The sequence below is a fragment of the Diuraphis noxia genome, unplaced genomic scaffold, assembly GCF_037042655.1.
Source record: "Diuraphis noxia isolate RWA-SAM2 unplaced genomic scaffold, SU_Dnox_SAM2 contig0005, whole genome shotgun sequence".
In the NCBI taxonomy this organism is placed as follows: Eukaryota; Metazoa; Arthropoda; class Insecta; order Hemiptera; family Aphididae; genus Diuraphis; species Diuraphis noxia.
The window spans coordinates 8,824,968-8,844,206 of NW_028301715.1; the positions used below are offsets into that span (position 1 = coordinate 8,824,968).

At 30.9% G+C, this 19,239-nt stretch overlaps 1 protein-coding gene across 3 annotated transcripts in view; it reads left to right on the forward strand.

Moving 5' to 3' along the window:
* Positions 1 to 19,239, forward strand: part of LOC107169349 (putative inorganic phosphate cotransporter) — an 81,787-nt gene that overhangs the window by 30,315 nt on the left and 32,233 nt on the right. The window contains exon 2 of one of the 3 annotated variants that reach the window (XM_089228158.1): positions 4,552 to 5,070. The exons of 1 other annotated variant lie outside the window; for it this stretch is intronic. In XM_089228158.1, coding sequence (XP_089084284.1) covers positions 4,671 to 5,070 — 400 coding nt within the window. In that variant the 5' untranslated portion in view covers positions 4,552 to 4,670. The remainder of the gene's footprint in view (positions 1 to 4,551; positions 5,071 to 19,239) is intronic. One more of the 3 variants, XM_089228157.1, reaches the window with a different exon arrangement.

Sequence of the window (19,239 nt, forward strand, 5' to 3'; positions counted from 1 at the left end):
GCCGAACTCGTGACAAAAATACGACTGTAATACGAAAATAACACGTACACGCGTATATACTTATATGATAGTCGAAGGGGAGTGAACCGAATAGTGTCAATTGGCACCGCAACTTTGGTGCATGCGAGGGAATGAGCTCTTACTGGCACCAGGTGAGGGGGGATGCACTTCCTCGACGCATCCGTCATAAAAATACATCAGAGTCCCCACGATCTGGTCCACCGCCGGCGGCGTGACGTTAGGTATTGTGATTTCATTTTTTACCTTTCTATTTTTTTTTACATATTATCAACTCATTCGTCGATGACCACGATGCGAGCACAGCAGTTAGCCAAAAAATTGTTTCCATCCCATTGGTAAGATTCCTAAATCTATCGCAAAACACTTTCATATAAATTATCGATGTGCCTGATTCAATGTCTTATATGTATACCTTCCTTAAAATTGTCCGAAATTATGAAACCCACTAAGGTACCTACAATATGATACGACCATCACCGAATTAATAGCGTGACGAATATTTCAGTCGGTCGGGTCGAGGTGTACCTACATACAATATAATATAATGTATGTTGTGGAAAAATATGCTGGACCGCTTCAATAATATAATAGCAATATAATATAAAATGACGTACATACGATATAATAATTATTATAATATCATTATGCTGTACAACCTATATAATTATTATAATATCTCCTATACGGTCGATTCTCTACGATTCATCTCTCGACACACACACACACACACCATTAACAAACAAAATAAGTCGTAGGTCATATTGCAAGTCACTCACCCTCGGGAATCGCAATCGGTTTTTTGCGTTTTAAACGTTATATAGGCAATTAACGAGGCGCGCACACACGTACCTTATTACCATTGCCGGTACCTGCTGAAGCTATGCAAATCGTGCAATTTAGAACGCGAGCACGAAGAAAACAGGTCAGGAGCAGGAGCAGGAGCAGGAACAGCAGCAGCAAAAAACCAACAACCCGCGACCACGCGCGCAATCTTGTCGTATAATAACATTATAATATTATAATATGCTATTATGACTTACGTTACAATATCACATTAACCCGATCGCGTTTTACCGCGGCTGCAGAGCTGCGGGTCGCGGGCCAAGAGCGATATTTCGGTCGATAACGAAACCGAAAAGCTCGGGCGGAAATCAAAATTTCGGTTCGAACGAGCGCCGTGTTCGGCAGTCGCTGCCTGGCCGCCACTGCCGCACGTGAAAGTTTCACCTGTCCGTCAAACCGATCCGGCCGATTCCAAAAGCTTTTTTTTGCGATAATTTTGGATATATTACAATGTTATAATAGCGAATTAATGTACCTACTAGCCTCGTGACCTTACTTCACGTTAATTATATTAATATAATTTATATCGTATATTGTTCCGTCCACCATATGGTAATATTTCTATAAAAAAAAAAACAAACAGTTTTTTGAGAGAAACGCCGCTTTCACCGCCCTCCGACAATGGCTAATTACACCTATACACACCCTTTTGTGTAGAAAACCTCTCGGCCCCCTGCAGCAAATATAATATATTATCCTGTTTTTGTGTTTTTTTTTTTTTTTGTTATCCTGAATTCCCCCCCCCCCCTTCCCATGAAATCTCCCGGAATTGTTTTGTTTTCTTAAGCGTCGAACTGGCGGTATTTAATTGCGTTTCGTCGTCGCACTCCGTGTACCTCGTTAACTACAGGGCGGGTTCCACGCTGTATACAATATAATAATATAATATATCTCTAACGTTGGTTTTGTCGGACGTGTTCTTTTTTCCGCAAAGGGTCAACTTCGCTTGTGCTGTGCAAATATAATCGTATTCAGCGTCAGAGATTTTTATTCTCTTCAGTCTGGTTGGTCCTTGTTGTATGCTTATGAGTTTAGTCTCGCGATAATAATAGTTTTAGTTTAGATAATAATATAGCAGCCAAGTCCTTGTAAAAATAATTCCATATCACTTTTCAACCATATCTCAGTATTTTTCCTACAAAATAAAATTTAATATTTATAGATACCTACGGCGTGGTTAACATACAATAATACGACATAATATATTTAGAGTATATGCTTCTAAACATTTTCAATGGCGTTTCTGTTTTAGTTTTCCCACCTATACGATGTTAAATGTTTGAGTAGCGAGTAATTCGATTTAATTGGATTAGTAGTTTGCACACTATACTAATCCATGTAGTAAATGTGACCTAATTAGAGCACTGTTTGTCTAACATATATAATAATACTCTACAACGATTTTGTGTCATATTCAAATTTAATCCTAACAAATTTAAAATCGTTATCACGCAATCAAAAAGTTTGTTGCTGGCCAAAATATAAATACGCTGTGAGCGAACGTAGTGTTGTTCAATGGAAAATATACATTTATAATAATAAATGCACTGAATAATATCATGCAGTTATGTTTTCAAAAAATTATAATTATTTCTAGACCGTAATATCATGCTCATATCAACTTAATAAATGTTGCGAACAAAATATTATACTTTTTGCCGAGCAGTATGGCATAAAATGACGCAACTAAAAGTCGCGAAATAAAAATAGAAAATGACGTTGATTTATTCTTACTCGTATTCGATTTTCACGTATGATGTTATGTATTTACCGCTTTCCGAAGAATGATTGTGTTCGTTATTTTACCAAACTATTATACACCTGGTCGTGTAAAAACGATTCTATTATTTTAACAGGTATTAAATTTATTGAAAAAATAATGGAAATATTCCGAAGAGACTTCGATTTGGGAGAAAAAAATACCTACATATTTTCTCGATAAATCAAAATTAAATGTCATATGTATAATAGGTAATTAAATTGGCCAATTTGCGATAAAATCAAATTAATTTTTTTTGCGTTTTTTGGTATTTATATATTATATTATTTTTGAAGCATGCGTGTCTATATTTGCGACCGTGTAGCGTATTCGTATTATCCATTTACCTACGTAACACTACCGCACCCTGCAATAATAATAATACGTGATAATCTTAAATTGTCCAAATAAGCTGCGACAATGTATGCAACTACGCTATTCGGCGGCGATATAATAATGATGATTATGATAATTATATTATATTAATAATAATATTACTGACGTTTCAAGCGCTCCCTAATCGTCAATTCCGCCTAGGAATTACCGTCTGAGCAATTATCGCATATTGCGCAATAATTAATGACAACAGAATGCAAATTTGAATCAGGCAGATGATGTTGGAGAACGTGTGTTTTGTGTGCGATATGAGCAATATAATACTTCACGTGTAATAGTGAATTTGCATATATATGTATATATATATTAATGATTATATTTATCCATAACTACACGATTTTTGGTTGATCAGAAATTCTCAGCGCGCGTTGTGCCGTAATAACATTGTTTAAATATATTTATAGTATAATATTATGTTAATAATAAAATGCCATTTATAATACCATATTTTATAGTATTGGTTGCAATTATAATTGTGCGTATGATATTAATAATAATATGTGTGGTGCGCGTATAATTTATAATAATTTTTTACCTATTCACTTCGTCCACAATGAGTTTACTGTGTAGATACATTTCGTATTATATCGTGCTGTATGTAACTATAATATCGGTAAATGTTATGTTACCTTTCGGTGGTCGAAAGCACGTCGCCTACTATAGCAGAAGCTGCGGAATTCGCATTGGAAAACAGTTCGTGTGTGATGATAAATATACCTGTCAAATGAGAGTTGTGTCACGATGGAAACTCAGTCAGAGTTTAACAAATGAGCACAAATAGTATAATAGGTATACATATATTATACCTACGTAATATTTTATCGCAAAATTTTTTTTCAGCTTTTATTTCTGCTTTATTTTCTAGTTTTTTTTTTTAATCGCCACGAAATCTGCCATTACATTATTCGGATTCACAGCATTTTCGTAACAAATATACGTCGATATAACATTGTAATATAAGGAGTCTAAAGGTCAGTGGCTTACGGACGGGTGTGGGAGTGCAACTATTGAGTGTAGGCGATCAATTAAAAAATTAATATTATTTCTAAAAACTCTTGGAATGATAAAAAATTGCGTAATTTGCATATTTTAATACATTTTCCAAGTTGAGTCAATTTTCAAGTGACTTGAATGACGGCGCGTAAATTCACACGATATCAGCCAAAGTTGTACGCGCATTGATATTACATGCACACATATTATTATAAAACATAAATGAGGTGGACACATTTGTTCAATTTGTACATTTTTATGATTTTAAAAAGACTAAACATTTTACATTTAATAAGTTTGAGTAATTCGACACAATTCGCACACAGTTCGTTTGTGTTGTAGCGTTTAAAATTTAGACTCAGTGGTGCAGAGGCAATTTTTTTTCTTTCAAAATCACAAAAACCTAGTGACAAAACAAATGTGGCCAGTTTAAATTGACCTGGAACCACCACGTCATGTCATTATAATATGTGTGTCGTCATACACATATATTATACCAGCCTTTGGGCATTTCCGCGTCTATGGACTTATGTTGACAGAATGTGTGGTGTATACTATAGACAGCGCCGCAGTGTACAGCGATGACAGGTTGATGACCAATGCGCTGTGACGGATTCGGCGGAAGGAGCTGGCCATCGTCTGGCGGCGGTACGCGCTGATGTCCGGCCGCAGATGGGATGGAGGCGACGGCCGCGGGATAGAGTCCGAGGAGGAGGAGGCCGGTGTCGGCCTCATGTCCGGCGTGCACGTCGCCGTCCGTCACCGACGGGACGTCGTCGTCGAGGAGGAGGAGGAGGAGTCGTCGTTCGGCGGCCGGGCGACCGTTGGTTACGGCGGCGGTTCAGGTGGTTGTGGCCGCGGTGGAAGTGGCGTTAGCGGCGTCGGCGGCAGTGGTGGTGGGTGTCCCGGGCCGTCATCGTCGTCGTCGTCCACGTGCTGCCCTAACAATCGGACGTCCGGCGCCAAACATGTTCTCGTTTGGAACCAGCCGGAACTGGAAGATCTGACGGCCGCGGACAACCACAACGGGTACAGTCACCGGCCCGTGCCGGCCAAAGGTATAAAATCATCGCACGTTCGTTTTAGGTAGATGCAATGCATATTATAATATAATAACGTCATCGCATAACTAGGTATAATATATTAGTATACCTACTTGTCAAATGTGTGGTATACCTATGGTTTAAAAACCCTCCGCAGGTTTCGGTTTGAGTTTCTCTAGTTAGTTGAACAGTGTTGTACGAAATACTGTATAATAATATATGTGTTGGATAATGCAGTCAACGGAAAATCATTTTATGATATTATTTTACTATGTTCATTGACTGCGCGGTGCAAATAAAGCAGATTTGAACATGTTCATATTATGGACGGTTCAGTCATTAATTGTTATTATATATTATCACATATTGAATTAAAAGATATGGATATGAATGATTGATTCGATGCAAAGTTATATAAAGTATAATATTATTTGAATGTGTGATACAGAATAGTATTGTAAAATTAATGATTTGATTACGCATGAAGTGTGACAATATTATTAAATTATGCGTTGTTGTGTTGTGTGTTTTATATTTTTAAGCTCGTGGTCGCGTATTATATTATAACCTACTTAATAATATATGCTATCTTATCACAGGGGGTGTGAACAAGAATTTCTGATTTTAGCCAAGAAAAATATGAAAAGATTATATTTGTATAGGTAAATTAATATTTCTGACCGCGTGACCTCGAGAGTCAATTGTAGTATTTGTTTATATAGATTCTTAAAATGCTTACTATAATATATCAGAGCAGTTGGAGCTAACAAATCACGATAAATTTTTTATTGTAAAAAAAAAAAAAAAAAACAAAATCATTTAATTGAATTGATAATATGAGTTGGACTGTAGTGTTATTTCTTATTCATAATTGTCTATGTATCGCAGTCTACCGGAAATAAATACTATATCCGTATTGTATTGATTAAATATTGGTCAACATTTGTATCCGATACATTTGAATCCCTATGCTAAATATTTAATAGTAGTTAAGTACCTAATTCATTGCATACTTCGTGTCCATCAAATAACCACTTCCAATGGCTGACGAGACTTTAAAAAAAATCATAAAATACGCTTCCACATAATAGAAAAATTATGGAATTATTTTTAATTACATTTGATATGAGGCTTTATTAAAATAATTATTTCCTTGTAAACTGTGTTTGTACATGTCTTGTCAAAAATGTAATAAACTACGAACTAGGAAAATAATTTATAGTGGAACGCAGGTGGAACATTTTAAAATTAAAGTGGTCCTTTAAAAATAATTCAACTGCAATTTCTCATAAATAAATATTTCATAATGTGGAATGTTATAGTATACCTATCTATTATTTATGTATAACAATAATAAAAGTGAAACGCTTCGGAGCTTCGAAATTTGTACAACTAATGTATTATTCAATTGAGGTTACATAATTAAATCCTATCCAGTTTCACACAAAGTGTCGAGATTATTTCAGTTTTAATTTAAATTTACTTTATTTACGTTAACATTTAATTTTTAAATTAGTGCAGACATTAAATATGCACATCCTATTATGCATCGAGATTTTTCCAAATGTACGCTACTTTGTAATCCAATTATAAGTTTGAGATCTTCTCCTCGAACATAATTATATTCATTAATGCACTCACCTGGACAGGTATTTGTCAAAATGTACTTTGGATGCCTATCGCTTGTATTATATTTAAAAGACAATTGTATATCGCCATGAATTTATTATTTTTGAATTAGTCGACTGTTGCGATTGAAGGCGACGTGCGAGTCGTTAGAAATTATGGCATAACGATAGCGTGTTAATATCTAGTTGAAGAGAACGCAATATCTGTTATTGATACATTTTTATAATATCTTGAATTATTTTATTTTAGTTTTTTTTTTCTGATGCTATAGAAAAAATTTAATAGATAGGTACGTTTTTATGCAGATTTCTAGTCTGAATTCGTGACGTAAATAACATATTAGACGTTCGAAACATAAATAGGTAGTAAATACACGTCATTATAATATATTTTGCACGTTTGCATCTATGTTTCTGAAGTTATATGTATATACCTATAAGTATAAATTGGAGTTTTTTTCTCGTCTGGATCTGGCAGTGATAGTGACGTTACAATGGACTCTAGCTTCAGTGATACCTATACGCGTCCGAGGCAAAAATAAATACATAATTTAAGTCTTACGTATTTTTTCTTTTTAAATTTGAAAACAACTATGTATTATTTAATTTTAACAAACTGTTCGAAGCGGTATTTTATGAAAATTTTTCATTAAAAAAAAACCCATTTATAATGTAGTTAAAATAGTTCTAGATATTATCCTGAATACTTACAAAACTAAAAACGATGCACTTGATATCTATAGGAACTATTGTACAAATATAATGATATGATATTATTATAATATTATCACTATTATTAGTACCTACATCGTTAAATTGATATTTCGCCCCATTAACGATAATATTCTGCGTTTCGGTATCACACGCGTTTTGGCAAAGCTATCCAATTTAATAATGAATAATTTTAACTCGGTTTAATTAAACACTCAAATTTAATTTAACTGATAATTATATTTTTAAAATAACTAGGTAGGTAGTTATAAGTTAATTTTATTTTCACACGATTTTGCTTTCACTATACAGCGTGTTACTTTTAAATGACTAATTTGTCAGAGGTGTCAACATAGATTAGTAAAAGCTACTTATACTAACACACGTAAAATGTGATTCAATTAAAATTTAAGTAGGTATTCATAATAACTGAATTTTAACATATATAGTATATATATGTAAGTAGTCGTTAAATTAATAAAAAAAACCAAAGTAACTTATAATGAGTATTGTTAGGTAAATCGACCTTGGTCTTATCTATGTAGAAAATTAAAAATAAAATAAACATATACCTATTAACTAATTAATTTCTACTTAGCCAATATGAAGTCGGTACTTAAAATCATTCTGTATTTTTTCTACAAAATAATTATAATAATATCATATACAATTCGATGCGTAATGAGGTTTTCATTGATAAAATGCGTAATGAAAAAATTTTAATTCAGCCACTTTTTCCATGATTGTAATTAACTCGAAATGTATTTAATATATTCCTGTACCTATAAATGTTATACATCACACGATTAAGTGGTACTAACCCCGTTGTTTTGGCATCGCCTTGGCCAAAGTTTTAAGCTCATTCGGTGCAAATTATATTGTAAGTTAGTAAAATACGGTGAGTATATGCCGTCCGTGCACACGCATAGAGTATTTTGCTATAATTTATTATTTTGATTTTGACGTACATTCATCAAATCATGGCGTTGTAATTATATTAATTTAAATAGTATATTTTACGGCTCGGGATTAGTTTATTTCGGCGTGAGGGTTTACTTGTCGACCGGACGGAGCACGACGATGATCAGTCATGTGCAAACGACCTCGAAACAGTTTCACGAAGTAGAAAAAAAAATCACTGCCAATGTTGACTTGGCCAATAACTACTCGATCATCCAAAGTGTGTGCGCATCCCACAAATGATTTTACTTCGACACATCACTAAAAATGGTGTTTATCATATAAATCCCATTTTTCCTTTCTCATTATCTACACAATACTACTCTAGGCTAGTGGCGCTATTATCCAATTACATTTGGCACTAGGATAGAATTGGATTTGTGAGGAAACAACAATCCCAGAATGCTGCAGCTCAATTAAAACGTATTTCCACTTTCGTAGTCGTCGTGTTGCCAATTTGTGTAGACCAATATAAATCTCAATTTTCCGTTCAGTTCATCAGTTTAGATTACTCGGATAGCACTTTGATTTAGCTCTTATGAATGTGATTTGGTCCACTTATTCCCAGAGGAAAAGGGTTCGATTTTAAGTTAATATTGTCTCAACGGATTATATAGGTGTAAAGAAAACAATTCAACGCAATTCAACAAAATTAAAATGGCTAATGGCTAAAATTATAAAACACAAAAAACCTATCATAATCAGTGTATTTTTAAGATCAATCAACAATTTTATATAATAACTGACTCCGTTACATGTGGTTCATGAATTTATTAAAATTTCATGGATTTCAGGACTTTTTGTTTCACTCATCAATAAAAATAAAATAAATGTTAATGTTAATATTCATTGATATTTTTTTTTGTATTATGGTATTTAAATAATCATTTCAGTACACATTTATTTGAAGGCAGGGACGGTTTTATACCTTTATTTAATAATATAAAATTAAAAAAACATGAACATTCGATATCGAATACATGCGTTTTATCGCATGGTGGTCAACGAAAATATTTCGTTATTCCAGTGTTTATTATTTCTTCTTATTTTTTATCTAGAACAGCTCCAAATCATATGTCAAACGATTGGAATAAATAAATAAAATATTCCGTTCACAATTTATTGTATATATGTATAAATGATTGAACTTAAACTTGAATAGTTGAAACTACAGCTCCTAACTTGAATACATATATTTTTTTTAATCATAATAGGTACTTATAGCTAATCATTCCATAAAATTGTTCGTTTAGTTATGCATAAAATAATATTACTTCAACGTTAAAGCATAATATTTAGTTGTGGAATCTAAGTTGTGTCTATTATAATACGTATTATAAAATGTAGCTTTTTTTCTGTGAAAAAAATAATCTATGAAATAAATTCTTAATCTTTTTGTTTTTTTTTATTTATTATATTTCTTGAATTATATTACAATTCAAGAAAATTAAATATTCACGATGCTAGAAAGCTTAAAAAAATGTCTGTTATATTAAATTGAATTGATTGTATAACCCTCGCTGTGTATAATATTAATTGCGATTGGACACATAGGTTATATACACTTATACGTATTGTTTCTAATTTAATGTATAACTACAGCTTATTATAAAATATTTAATAAAAATGTATAGAATAGTCGTTCTTATATTTAAACGTTGAACTGAATAAATCGATATTTCATTAACAATTAAGTATGCATCAAAACTGTATTTATATTAATATAATACGAGTATATATATATATATGCACTCGTATAATCGTGCGAATCATAATATAAGGCTATAATATATTGAACCTGAAAAGTTTCCTACGTCTTAATTTAGTTTAAAAGAAAATAGTTTTACATGTTTGGCACACTTAGTTAGGTACAGAGAATCAGTAGGTAATAATGCATTGATAGTTTCATTATCGATTTTGATATTATCTAAACGATATAATCGATACATTTATTTGTGCAACACTGGAATGGATCATAGTTTTGAGTCATATAGATGGGAACGGAGCGGATATAATTATAATTTTCAACACTTCCAATTAATGACAGAAAAACTGGAATTTTTACGCAAAACCAGTTATCGACCAAATCGATTTTTTTATATGGTTGTAATTCAAAAACTAATCACTGTAAATACTTGACATTTTCACCAAATGTTTATGTTAGTGATATCTACATACAGTTTAATTTTTTAAAAATTGTTTGACTTTTTTTGAGTTATTTATAGACCACTGACATTTTCAATTTTTTTTTGAAGTGCCAGTAAAAAAATGTTGGATGACCAAAAAAACTTAAAAATTTAATACAAGGTTCCTCATGGGTTTTTCTCATTGTATCTAAAAAAAAATTAAAAATCGTTATTTACAATTTTTTTTTATAAGCGTTTATAGTTCAAATTTTTACGAAATCTGTCAAAAACGCGAAAATTTGCAAGTAATTTTGAAGTTGAAAAATCATAAAATTTTTTGCGTTTATAACAGGATCAAAAACACAACACTAAGTTTTCCATAAGTTTTTAAATAAGTACTTTTTTTTAAGTACTTCAAATAGCTATAGAGAAAACTCGAAGTATCATTATAGGAAAAATTTTAAGTGCGTTTGAATTTTAAATTTTTACGAAATAGCGTAACGATAACGATTTATCCTGAAACGATTTTAAATATTTGTTATTATTCAAAAAGTATAAGTGGTAGATACTTGAAAATTTTATCAGTTATTTAGATTGGTGTTTTCTTTACATGATTTAATTTTCAAAATATTTTGACTTTTTCGAGATATTTATAGACAACTGAAATTTTCAATTTTTCTGAAAATTTTTTTTTAAAGTGTCGATAAAATTTTTTTGGCTCTATCAAAATACTTGAAAATTTAATAAAAAGTTTCTCATAAGTGATTCTTGTAGTGATTAAAAAATTATAAGAATACATAGGCACAAATTTTTTTTAATTAGCATTTGAAGTTCAAATATTGACTTAATACGTAAGAATTACGGCAATTTTCAAATTACCTTAGATAGAAATTCATAAAAGTTTTTTTTTTTTTAGATCAAAGATTTGGAAATTAAATACAAGGCTCCTAACACATTGTAACAATAGCAGTTGAAAAATATTAAAAATACATAGGCACGATTTTTTTTAATAAGCGTTTAAAATTCAAACTTTGACTAAATACGTAAAAATCACGAAAATTCGCATATTATTTTGAGCTAGAAATTCATAAAAAATTTTCTTTTTAAATCTAACATTTGAAAATTTTTAATAATCTATAATATACCCTAGACAGATAAACCATCTCCGTTCAGGATCGTTTTTCGTATACAATGATACCTATCATTGCATTCAAATTTAACCTACCTAGTCAGAGGTCCACCCCACCCCCTAATGTACAGCAGAGCGATACCCACTTGCCCGCTTTTTTATTCTTTCAACCACAAAAACAATTTATTATTTAACGTCTAATAATTAGTTTATTATAATTACTATTCACAGTTTTTTTTTGAACTGAATATTACCCATCTATGAAGGTTATCATAATAGATATTTTTGACCTTCCGCAATAAAAGAATAAAGAATAAAATTTGCAATTACTGAAAGTATAATAGAGCTACATATTTTAATAATTTAAATACAAAATTCAAAATATGCCAAAAAAAAAAATCTTTAATTATTTTTAATAATTTAGTACGTAAAATAATCTCTTGCCTACTATGTAGTCTGCACCCATTACTCATGAGTATTTACGCGGTCATTCAAATGTAATTTGCTATAAAATTATGTATGAAATCTAAATATGTATGTATGTATGCTTATAATTTATTATTATTACTTGAGCAATTTTATTTTGTTATTATTTTTGAGCAAATGAAGAACATTCAAAATATTTATACAGTAAAGCCGATTTGAATAGTAGGTACATCATATAAAAAATATGAAAGTATTTTTTCGAAATAATAGTTGATAATCTTAATATAACTTTTACTTACCAAGGAAAAATGTGTATCTGTCCTAAAATATTTGTTTTTAATTTATTGATTAATATTATAAAGACACGTGACCTTGTAAATCGTTAGGCACTGTAATAATTGATAATTATAAACATTTATAATCGGACTATTACATAAAATATTACCTATTATTATTTTATGTAGAAATAATAATAATTACTATGAATCATTATTTCCGAGAACTGAACGTTGCATATAATATAACATATTTTAAAAGAGCCAAATTGTTTTAATTATTTAAAAGTAATAATAACGTTTTAACTAATATTTTGCTAAATCTACTTATATTGCCATAGTATTTTTTAACACAATTTTTATTGTGTATTTTGAATTATATATAGATAGTTTGCTATATTAAAGATTTTTAATATTGATTTTTAGTATTATGTGAAATACTTTTCCTGATTGAAATTTTTTTTTTCAAAAAGAGGTGTTATCTGAAGTTGTTAAGTTGTGTATTATTAACAATATCATATTATAATAAACAGTAAAAAGGTTAAATAAAGAATCAGATAATAATAATTTAAATTCACGTAGGTACTTTTGAATATACTTAAAAAACAAAAGCACGTAATTAATATGATTTTTTTGGATTTTATTAGTAAATAAAAACGTTTATTAGCGATATCAAAAAAAACGATTGAATTGAAATAATTTGCTCTCACTCGTTAATAAAATTTTATATTATTTGAAGAAATTTGGTGTTTGTATAATGCAAAGTTTTTAGCTTGACTATTACCTATTTAAAACTATACATGCATGTTTTCAATTGTTTTTAATTTTTAAATTGAAATATTTTGTGTTATTGCCAACATCAAAATAGAAAATTTGATGCTACAACTTTGATGACATAGTTTGCTCACAACGACAATATGTACGCGTTGTTGAAATTGCTTTTGTTAGTCTATCGTCTACGCGTTTATGCACGTAAATTTATGTAAACGTATTTGCGTCTCTATATATTATGTGCAGATACATTATTTAATAAGATACATAAACATGGTGTTGATTTTTGCCATTTTAATAATAATAAAATATCATTTTCACCTGCAATATACTCGTTACCTCTCTTATACCTGCAGGTGTTTACTTTAATTGTAAGCTCAATATTCTCACGTATTATGTGAACAATATTTTGATGCAAACATAAATATATAAGTAGTTAGGTACCGAATACATAATTTTTCGGCTAAACGCAGAATTTAGTTTTAAAAATAAACAGCATATTAAAATTTAAAAATTACTTTTCTACCTCAAAATGGATAATGCAGGATATAGTTCAACCATACTACGAGCACGCTATCCCGATAACTATTGCTATAAACTATTAAGCAAAGACCATAAACCATTTTTGTATGATAATATTTTAAATCATATTATTTAAGTGATTTGCTAATTAATCCAAACATTTTTTTCCGAGCCGTTCTTAAAGTGTTAAAAAACATTTTTTTAATTGCGAATTATACCGCCAGTATTATAAAAGCACGACAATAATAATATAATATTATTTCTAAATGTATACTTAAACGATAATTAACCCATTATGTAGTTTGAGTGAAGGCTATAAAAAAAATAAGAAATGTATACTGTTGTAAGAAAACTTATCTAGAAAATTAAAATACGTTTGAATATATTGATTTGCCATATTATATAGGTTTTCATAATTATCATAATGATTTTAAAATATTTGTAAGGGATCAAATATTTTATAATTCAAAAAATGATCCTATTTAAATATTTTTGAAGTATAATTATTTTGGAGATCGATAGTCAAAAGCGTTATACGTAAATGGTAAATGAGATATTCAAAAAACTACACTATTCACGTTTAAGCTTTTATTTTTTTTGACCATTTCGTCCACTTGTTATTTCTTTATTTAATACCTAATATGTGTACACGTCTTATTGTCCTTAAAATTGTTTCTAGCATTACACAAACTATTTGTGAAATAGAAGAAAAAAGATTGGTTTTGTACTGTGTATTATGCTTCTTTATGGGTTGAAATGAGTTACTGAACAGAAAAATAAAGTTAATTATGGCCAGTAGTCTTGCAACCCTTCTTCACGAATCGCTGTTTGGAAACTATGCTGAGCTTGAGCTTGGCGTTGAATATTGAGTTTCTATAATTTAATTGGAAAATCAACGGACGGAACGATTAAGGCCGATAAAAACGCGCGACAAGTTGTAAGTTCATATTATACATATATAATATAGGTACATATATCTAGGGTGTAAAAATGAAAAAAAACAAGAAACGGAATGAAATGAAAAATGAACGATGACGTAAAAAAACGTCATTATAGCCTCCGAGGCAAGCGCAGTTTTCTTCGAAAAAAAAGATATACTACAACGTCCATTCGGACAGTTCGCGTTAAACCAGAAAATTCCATGGTAGCGCGTATTTGTTTTGTACACCGCAAATATTTTCGGTTCGCTAGCCATGGTTTCACTTAATAACAAAATTCTGGTTTGTATGTTTTTTTTCTATTGAACTATCGATGAAAATACAGACCGCCGTTTTCATACCACCGCTGCAGTTCGTTTCTGCAGCTGTACATGGTTTTAGTAATAATAAAATTAGAGAAGTGGCAGTTTTTTTTTTCGAAAACGAAATGAATCTGTCACGACCTCCGACAGTCTTGCGTATATAGTTGCCACTAGTTGCCGAGGTTGAAATACGAAAAAAAAAATTATAAAAGACTACTGCAGCGTATATACAATAAATGCGATGGTATATTTTGCTTTGATTTTGTATTTCAATCGGAGCGTAAAAAAACCCCTAAAGACATGGTGTGTGGTAAAATAAAGAAAATTGTCATTTTTTAAACATAAATAAGTTTTATTTTTGTGTGAGTGGTGGGTGCTGGGTTACTTAGTTGTTTAAACCTCGGTCAACCTTGCCGTTATAAGTCAGATTCCCTGTACACTGCAATGAGATACGTCCGTCAGCGGGAACCCATAAACAATTATTTAATGTCGGGTTTTTAAAAAAAATAAATAAAGAACGATGACGTTATAGTAAAAAAAAACAGCAATAAATTTACCAATAAAAATGTCGGATTTTTCCTTCTCCAGACTTACTGCTCTGTGTAATGAATGAATCCCATCGATAAATCGTCCTGAAACATATAGGTACATCAAATTTCCTAGTTCTGTTTTGTCACTATATAGGCATTAAGTGACATTGGAGACAAAAAAAATATATATATATATACTTAGTCTATTGAAATGCTTAGCATTAGGTAATATGCTTATTATTTATTGGGTGTAATGCATGGAAATGCTAATAATATGTGTACATATTATAGTATTTTAGCGGGGTTGAATATTTTAAAATTTTCGAACTCGAGAGAGCAAAAATAAACAGAGTTGGTCAATAAAAATTGTAATACGTTGTATACTAACACATTTGAGTCAATATTATTTACATATTCATATATGCCGTAAATAGCAGGCTGTAGTATATGATCGGTTTATATCGAAACTATATTTATTTTATCATATTACTACAATAACAACAACAACAACAACAATTACCTACCTATATATTACAGTATATTTAATTTAAAAACGCGCTAGCTCTGGTATTGGCGTAGAATAAAATTACTGAATTGCTCTTGAATCCTACACAATCAACCTATATCTCATCGACCGTTGCATGTAATGTGAATTCTTGCTTTGCTCAATAATTTGTGACCCACATGATGCCGGGACCTGGTTACCATAGAGGATATTGGATTATCTGTATTCAAATTACTTTACCATGCATTCAGTATAGTTATTTACATTCGCCTACCTATATATTACACACACATATATATATATATGTTGGTAAGTTTTTCAAATGTTTACTTTTGCGTTGAAAGTGCTCAATATCGTTGTGAATGTGGTTTTTCATTATACCAAATATCAAATTTAAATAATTTAATCATATTTTTCATGTGAATAATATTCTACTATTATACAATATATTTAGATATATACCTTATGACGGGATAAAATTATAATACAGATTATAACGTGGATTGTTTTTAATTTATTATTTTCACGAGGTTCTAGTAATATTATTACGATAAACTACTTAAACCGTCAACGTTTCGTTTAATTAATAATCTATTGGAGTATGGAAGGCGAAATTATAATGGTTATTAATTATTGAGTCTTCATTAGAGTAAAAATGAAATCAATTAAGTTTCGCATGAGTTATTAATTATTGTGGGAGGTTATTACTTTTAGTCTCCCAGCTTAATCCATCGGGGGCAATGGATTTCGGTATATTTTGTTTTTAAGCACTGGTGTAATTCGTTTAAGAATGATATTGCGGGGAATAATTATTGAACGAGCATCAACTCAATATTAAATTTTAAAAAAAAAGCTTCGTTTTAGATGGCGAATGACGATTGCGTAAAGATGTACCTACATTATTATATTTATCATTCAAATTTACTCGTGATTATTATATTCGAATTATTAGACTGCCTATGAGTCAATTAACTTACGATAAAAAAAAAAAAAACTCCTATATTAAATATAATATAATCATATGAACTGCTTAAAAAATACATATTTGTTTCTATTTTGGACTACAAACTATTGTGGTTCTTTATTGGTAGGTATTATAGCCATCAGTTAAAATAGGTTTATACTATACCATTATATAATATTATATGGTACGGAGATGGTATGTACCTATAACCGTATTTTAGGTATAGTATAATATTATAGTAGTTTAATATTTACAATCAAAATATGATGTCTGCGCGTGACGGCTAAGTTAACATTGTTATCTCGATGATAATGTTTGAATTGTTTGAAATTTACGACGCAGCTATTATTATTATTATTATTATTATTATTATTTTTTTTATTATTATTATTATTATGTTACTTAATACACAAATAAACACAATTACACATATAATATTATTATAAAATAGCTAGATGCCATACGATGCGATGCGCGTGTAGTATACCTAATATATATATATATATATCTGTAAACTTATTTCATAGTACTGTTTTGTTATTGCATCTTTATGCAAGTCTGCAGCGAGCGTATTTTTATGCGAGTTTTACGATATCAGCACGCCGCCGTCGAGCACAGGACTTGTGTACCTCCCCCCAAAAAAATCCAACGTCGTTGCCTAAGAATGAAGAACACTCACACGCGCCTGTGAACATAAGACGGGCGAAGATAATATTGTCGTTGACCCGCGTGTGTATATATAAACGATCCTCGTCTCGGTCGTCATCGTTTCCACTTCGCACACAAAGGCCATAAGGGTTTCTGATTGTCGAACCCGTCTCGGTCTAAGTACACAAATATATGATGGTCGTCGTAGTCGTACCGATTGAGTGTATTATTATATTATGTATGTCGTACATCCGATATGACCGTCGAACGCGATCGTTGTCGGCCTCTTATTTGGGTCCCTCGACTTTCCATGATAATAATAACAATAGATAATATTATAATATAGGTAATGATACATACAACCGCGACCATCTATGAACAATGCGTTGTTTTCACCAAATCACCGAGATTATTGTACCGCCGTTAATTCATGTACCTAATATTATATAATATAATATAACATATATTATCGATTGACCAATCTCTCGCTTTCTAATCCTACAGGATTAAGGGGTTGTTTGTCGTTAATATGGGAGACTCAGAGCTGGTGTGATCGCCATATAACTCAGATGAGTACCTATCCCGATTCACGGACATCGTCATTAAACGCTATTTCACCTTAAATCATTGCTCCGCGATACATTACAATAATATTGTATTATTGTCTTTTGATAATCATCAAACAATGAAGTGTGTGTGTGTGTTTTTAATAATCTCAGTCGAGCAGGATTGATCAATTATTGAAAAAAGTTACATATAAGTTATATTTCCATAGTGAAAAAAATATACACTCATAGATTGGAACAGTCGATGTGGTAGGTCTGTATAGGTGTTATAGAATTCGATTTTATAAATTTTTCCTGACCTACCTAACGGTTATTATTATTATTATTATTTTTTTTAAATCAAACTTTCTACCAACTTTGAGTTATACTGACTCAGTTGCCTTTGTTCATTGATTAATCGTTGTTTTTAAACTCAATACACACTCGCCCCTGTGACCCATCCAAATCCTATATCCGATTTTATCATCATTATTTTATTTATTTTTTGTACATGATACGAATTACTATAACTGGCCATTGAAAGGGATCGCTTAAATTTATTTAGCTCATTTAGAGTAACGCCTAGGTCGAGACCTAATACCGGGTTCTCGGTCCGGGACTCGGGTTGCACGTATTCCGGGTTCCGGGCAAACTCGAAAACCGCACGTCCGCTTCGTATATTTCCACGCTGCAGCTGTAATTAATAACGGATATCCGCCGGCCTCCGGTGGATGCAACAACAGCTATATATGTATAATAATAATAATAATATTATAATATACCACTACATCATTTCAATTCCGTTTGCGCATGCGATTTATATATATATATATATATAGGTACGTACCTATACCTACCTATATATTTAATAAATGTCAGTCGACGACGGTACAAACGGTCGAATATAATTTAATAATAATTATAATATAAATTGGCCAGGTTGGGTTAGGGATATATTTTATACTTACACTGATGGCATTATCTGCAAAGTTCAACTCGACTAAGCAAATATCGTTTAAAACTTTAATAATAAAGGCACATTCTTAGTTCATTTACGGTCTGTCGTCGTTGTCGTCGCCGCCGCTTCATATAATGTATACCTAAATTTATAATATTATTTCTCAATCTTGTCGGATTTTAAACTAAATGTTATTTCCTTATTATATATGTATGTTTAAAATCATCGAATCTTAGTAAGTTCGTT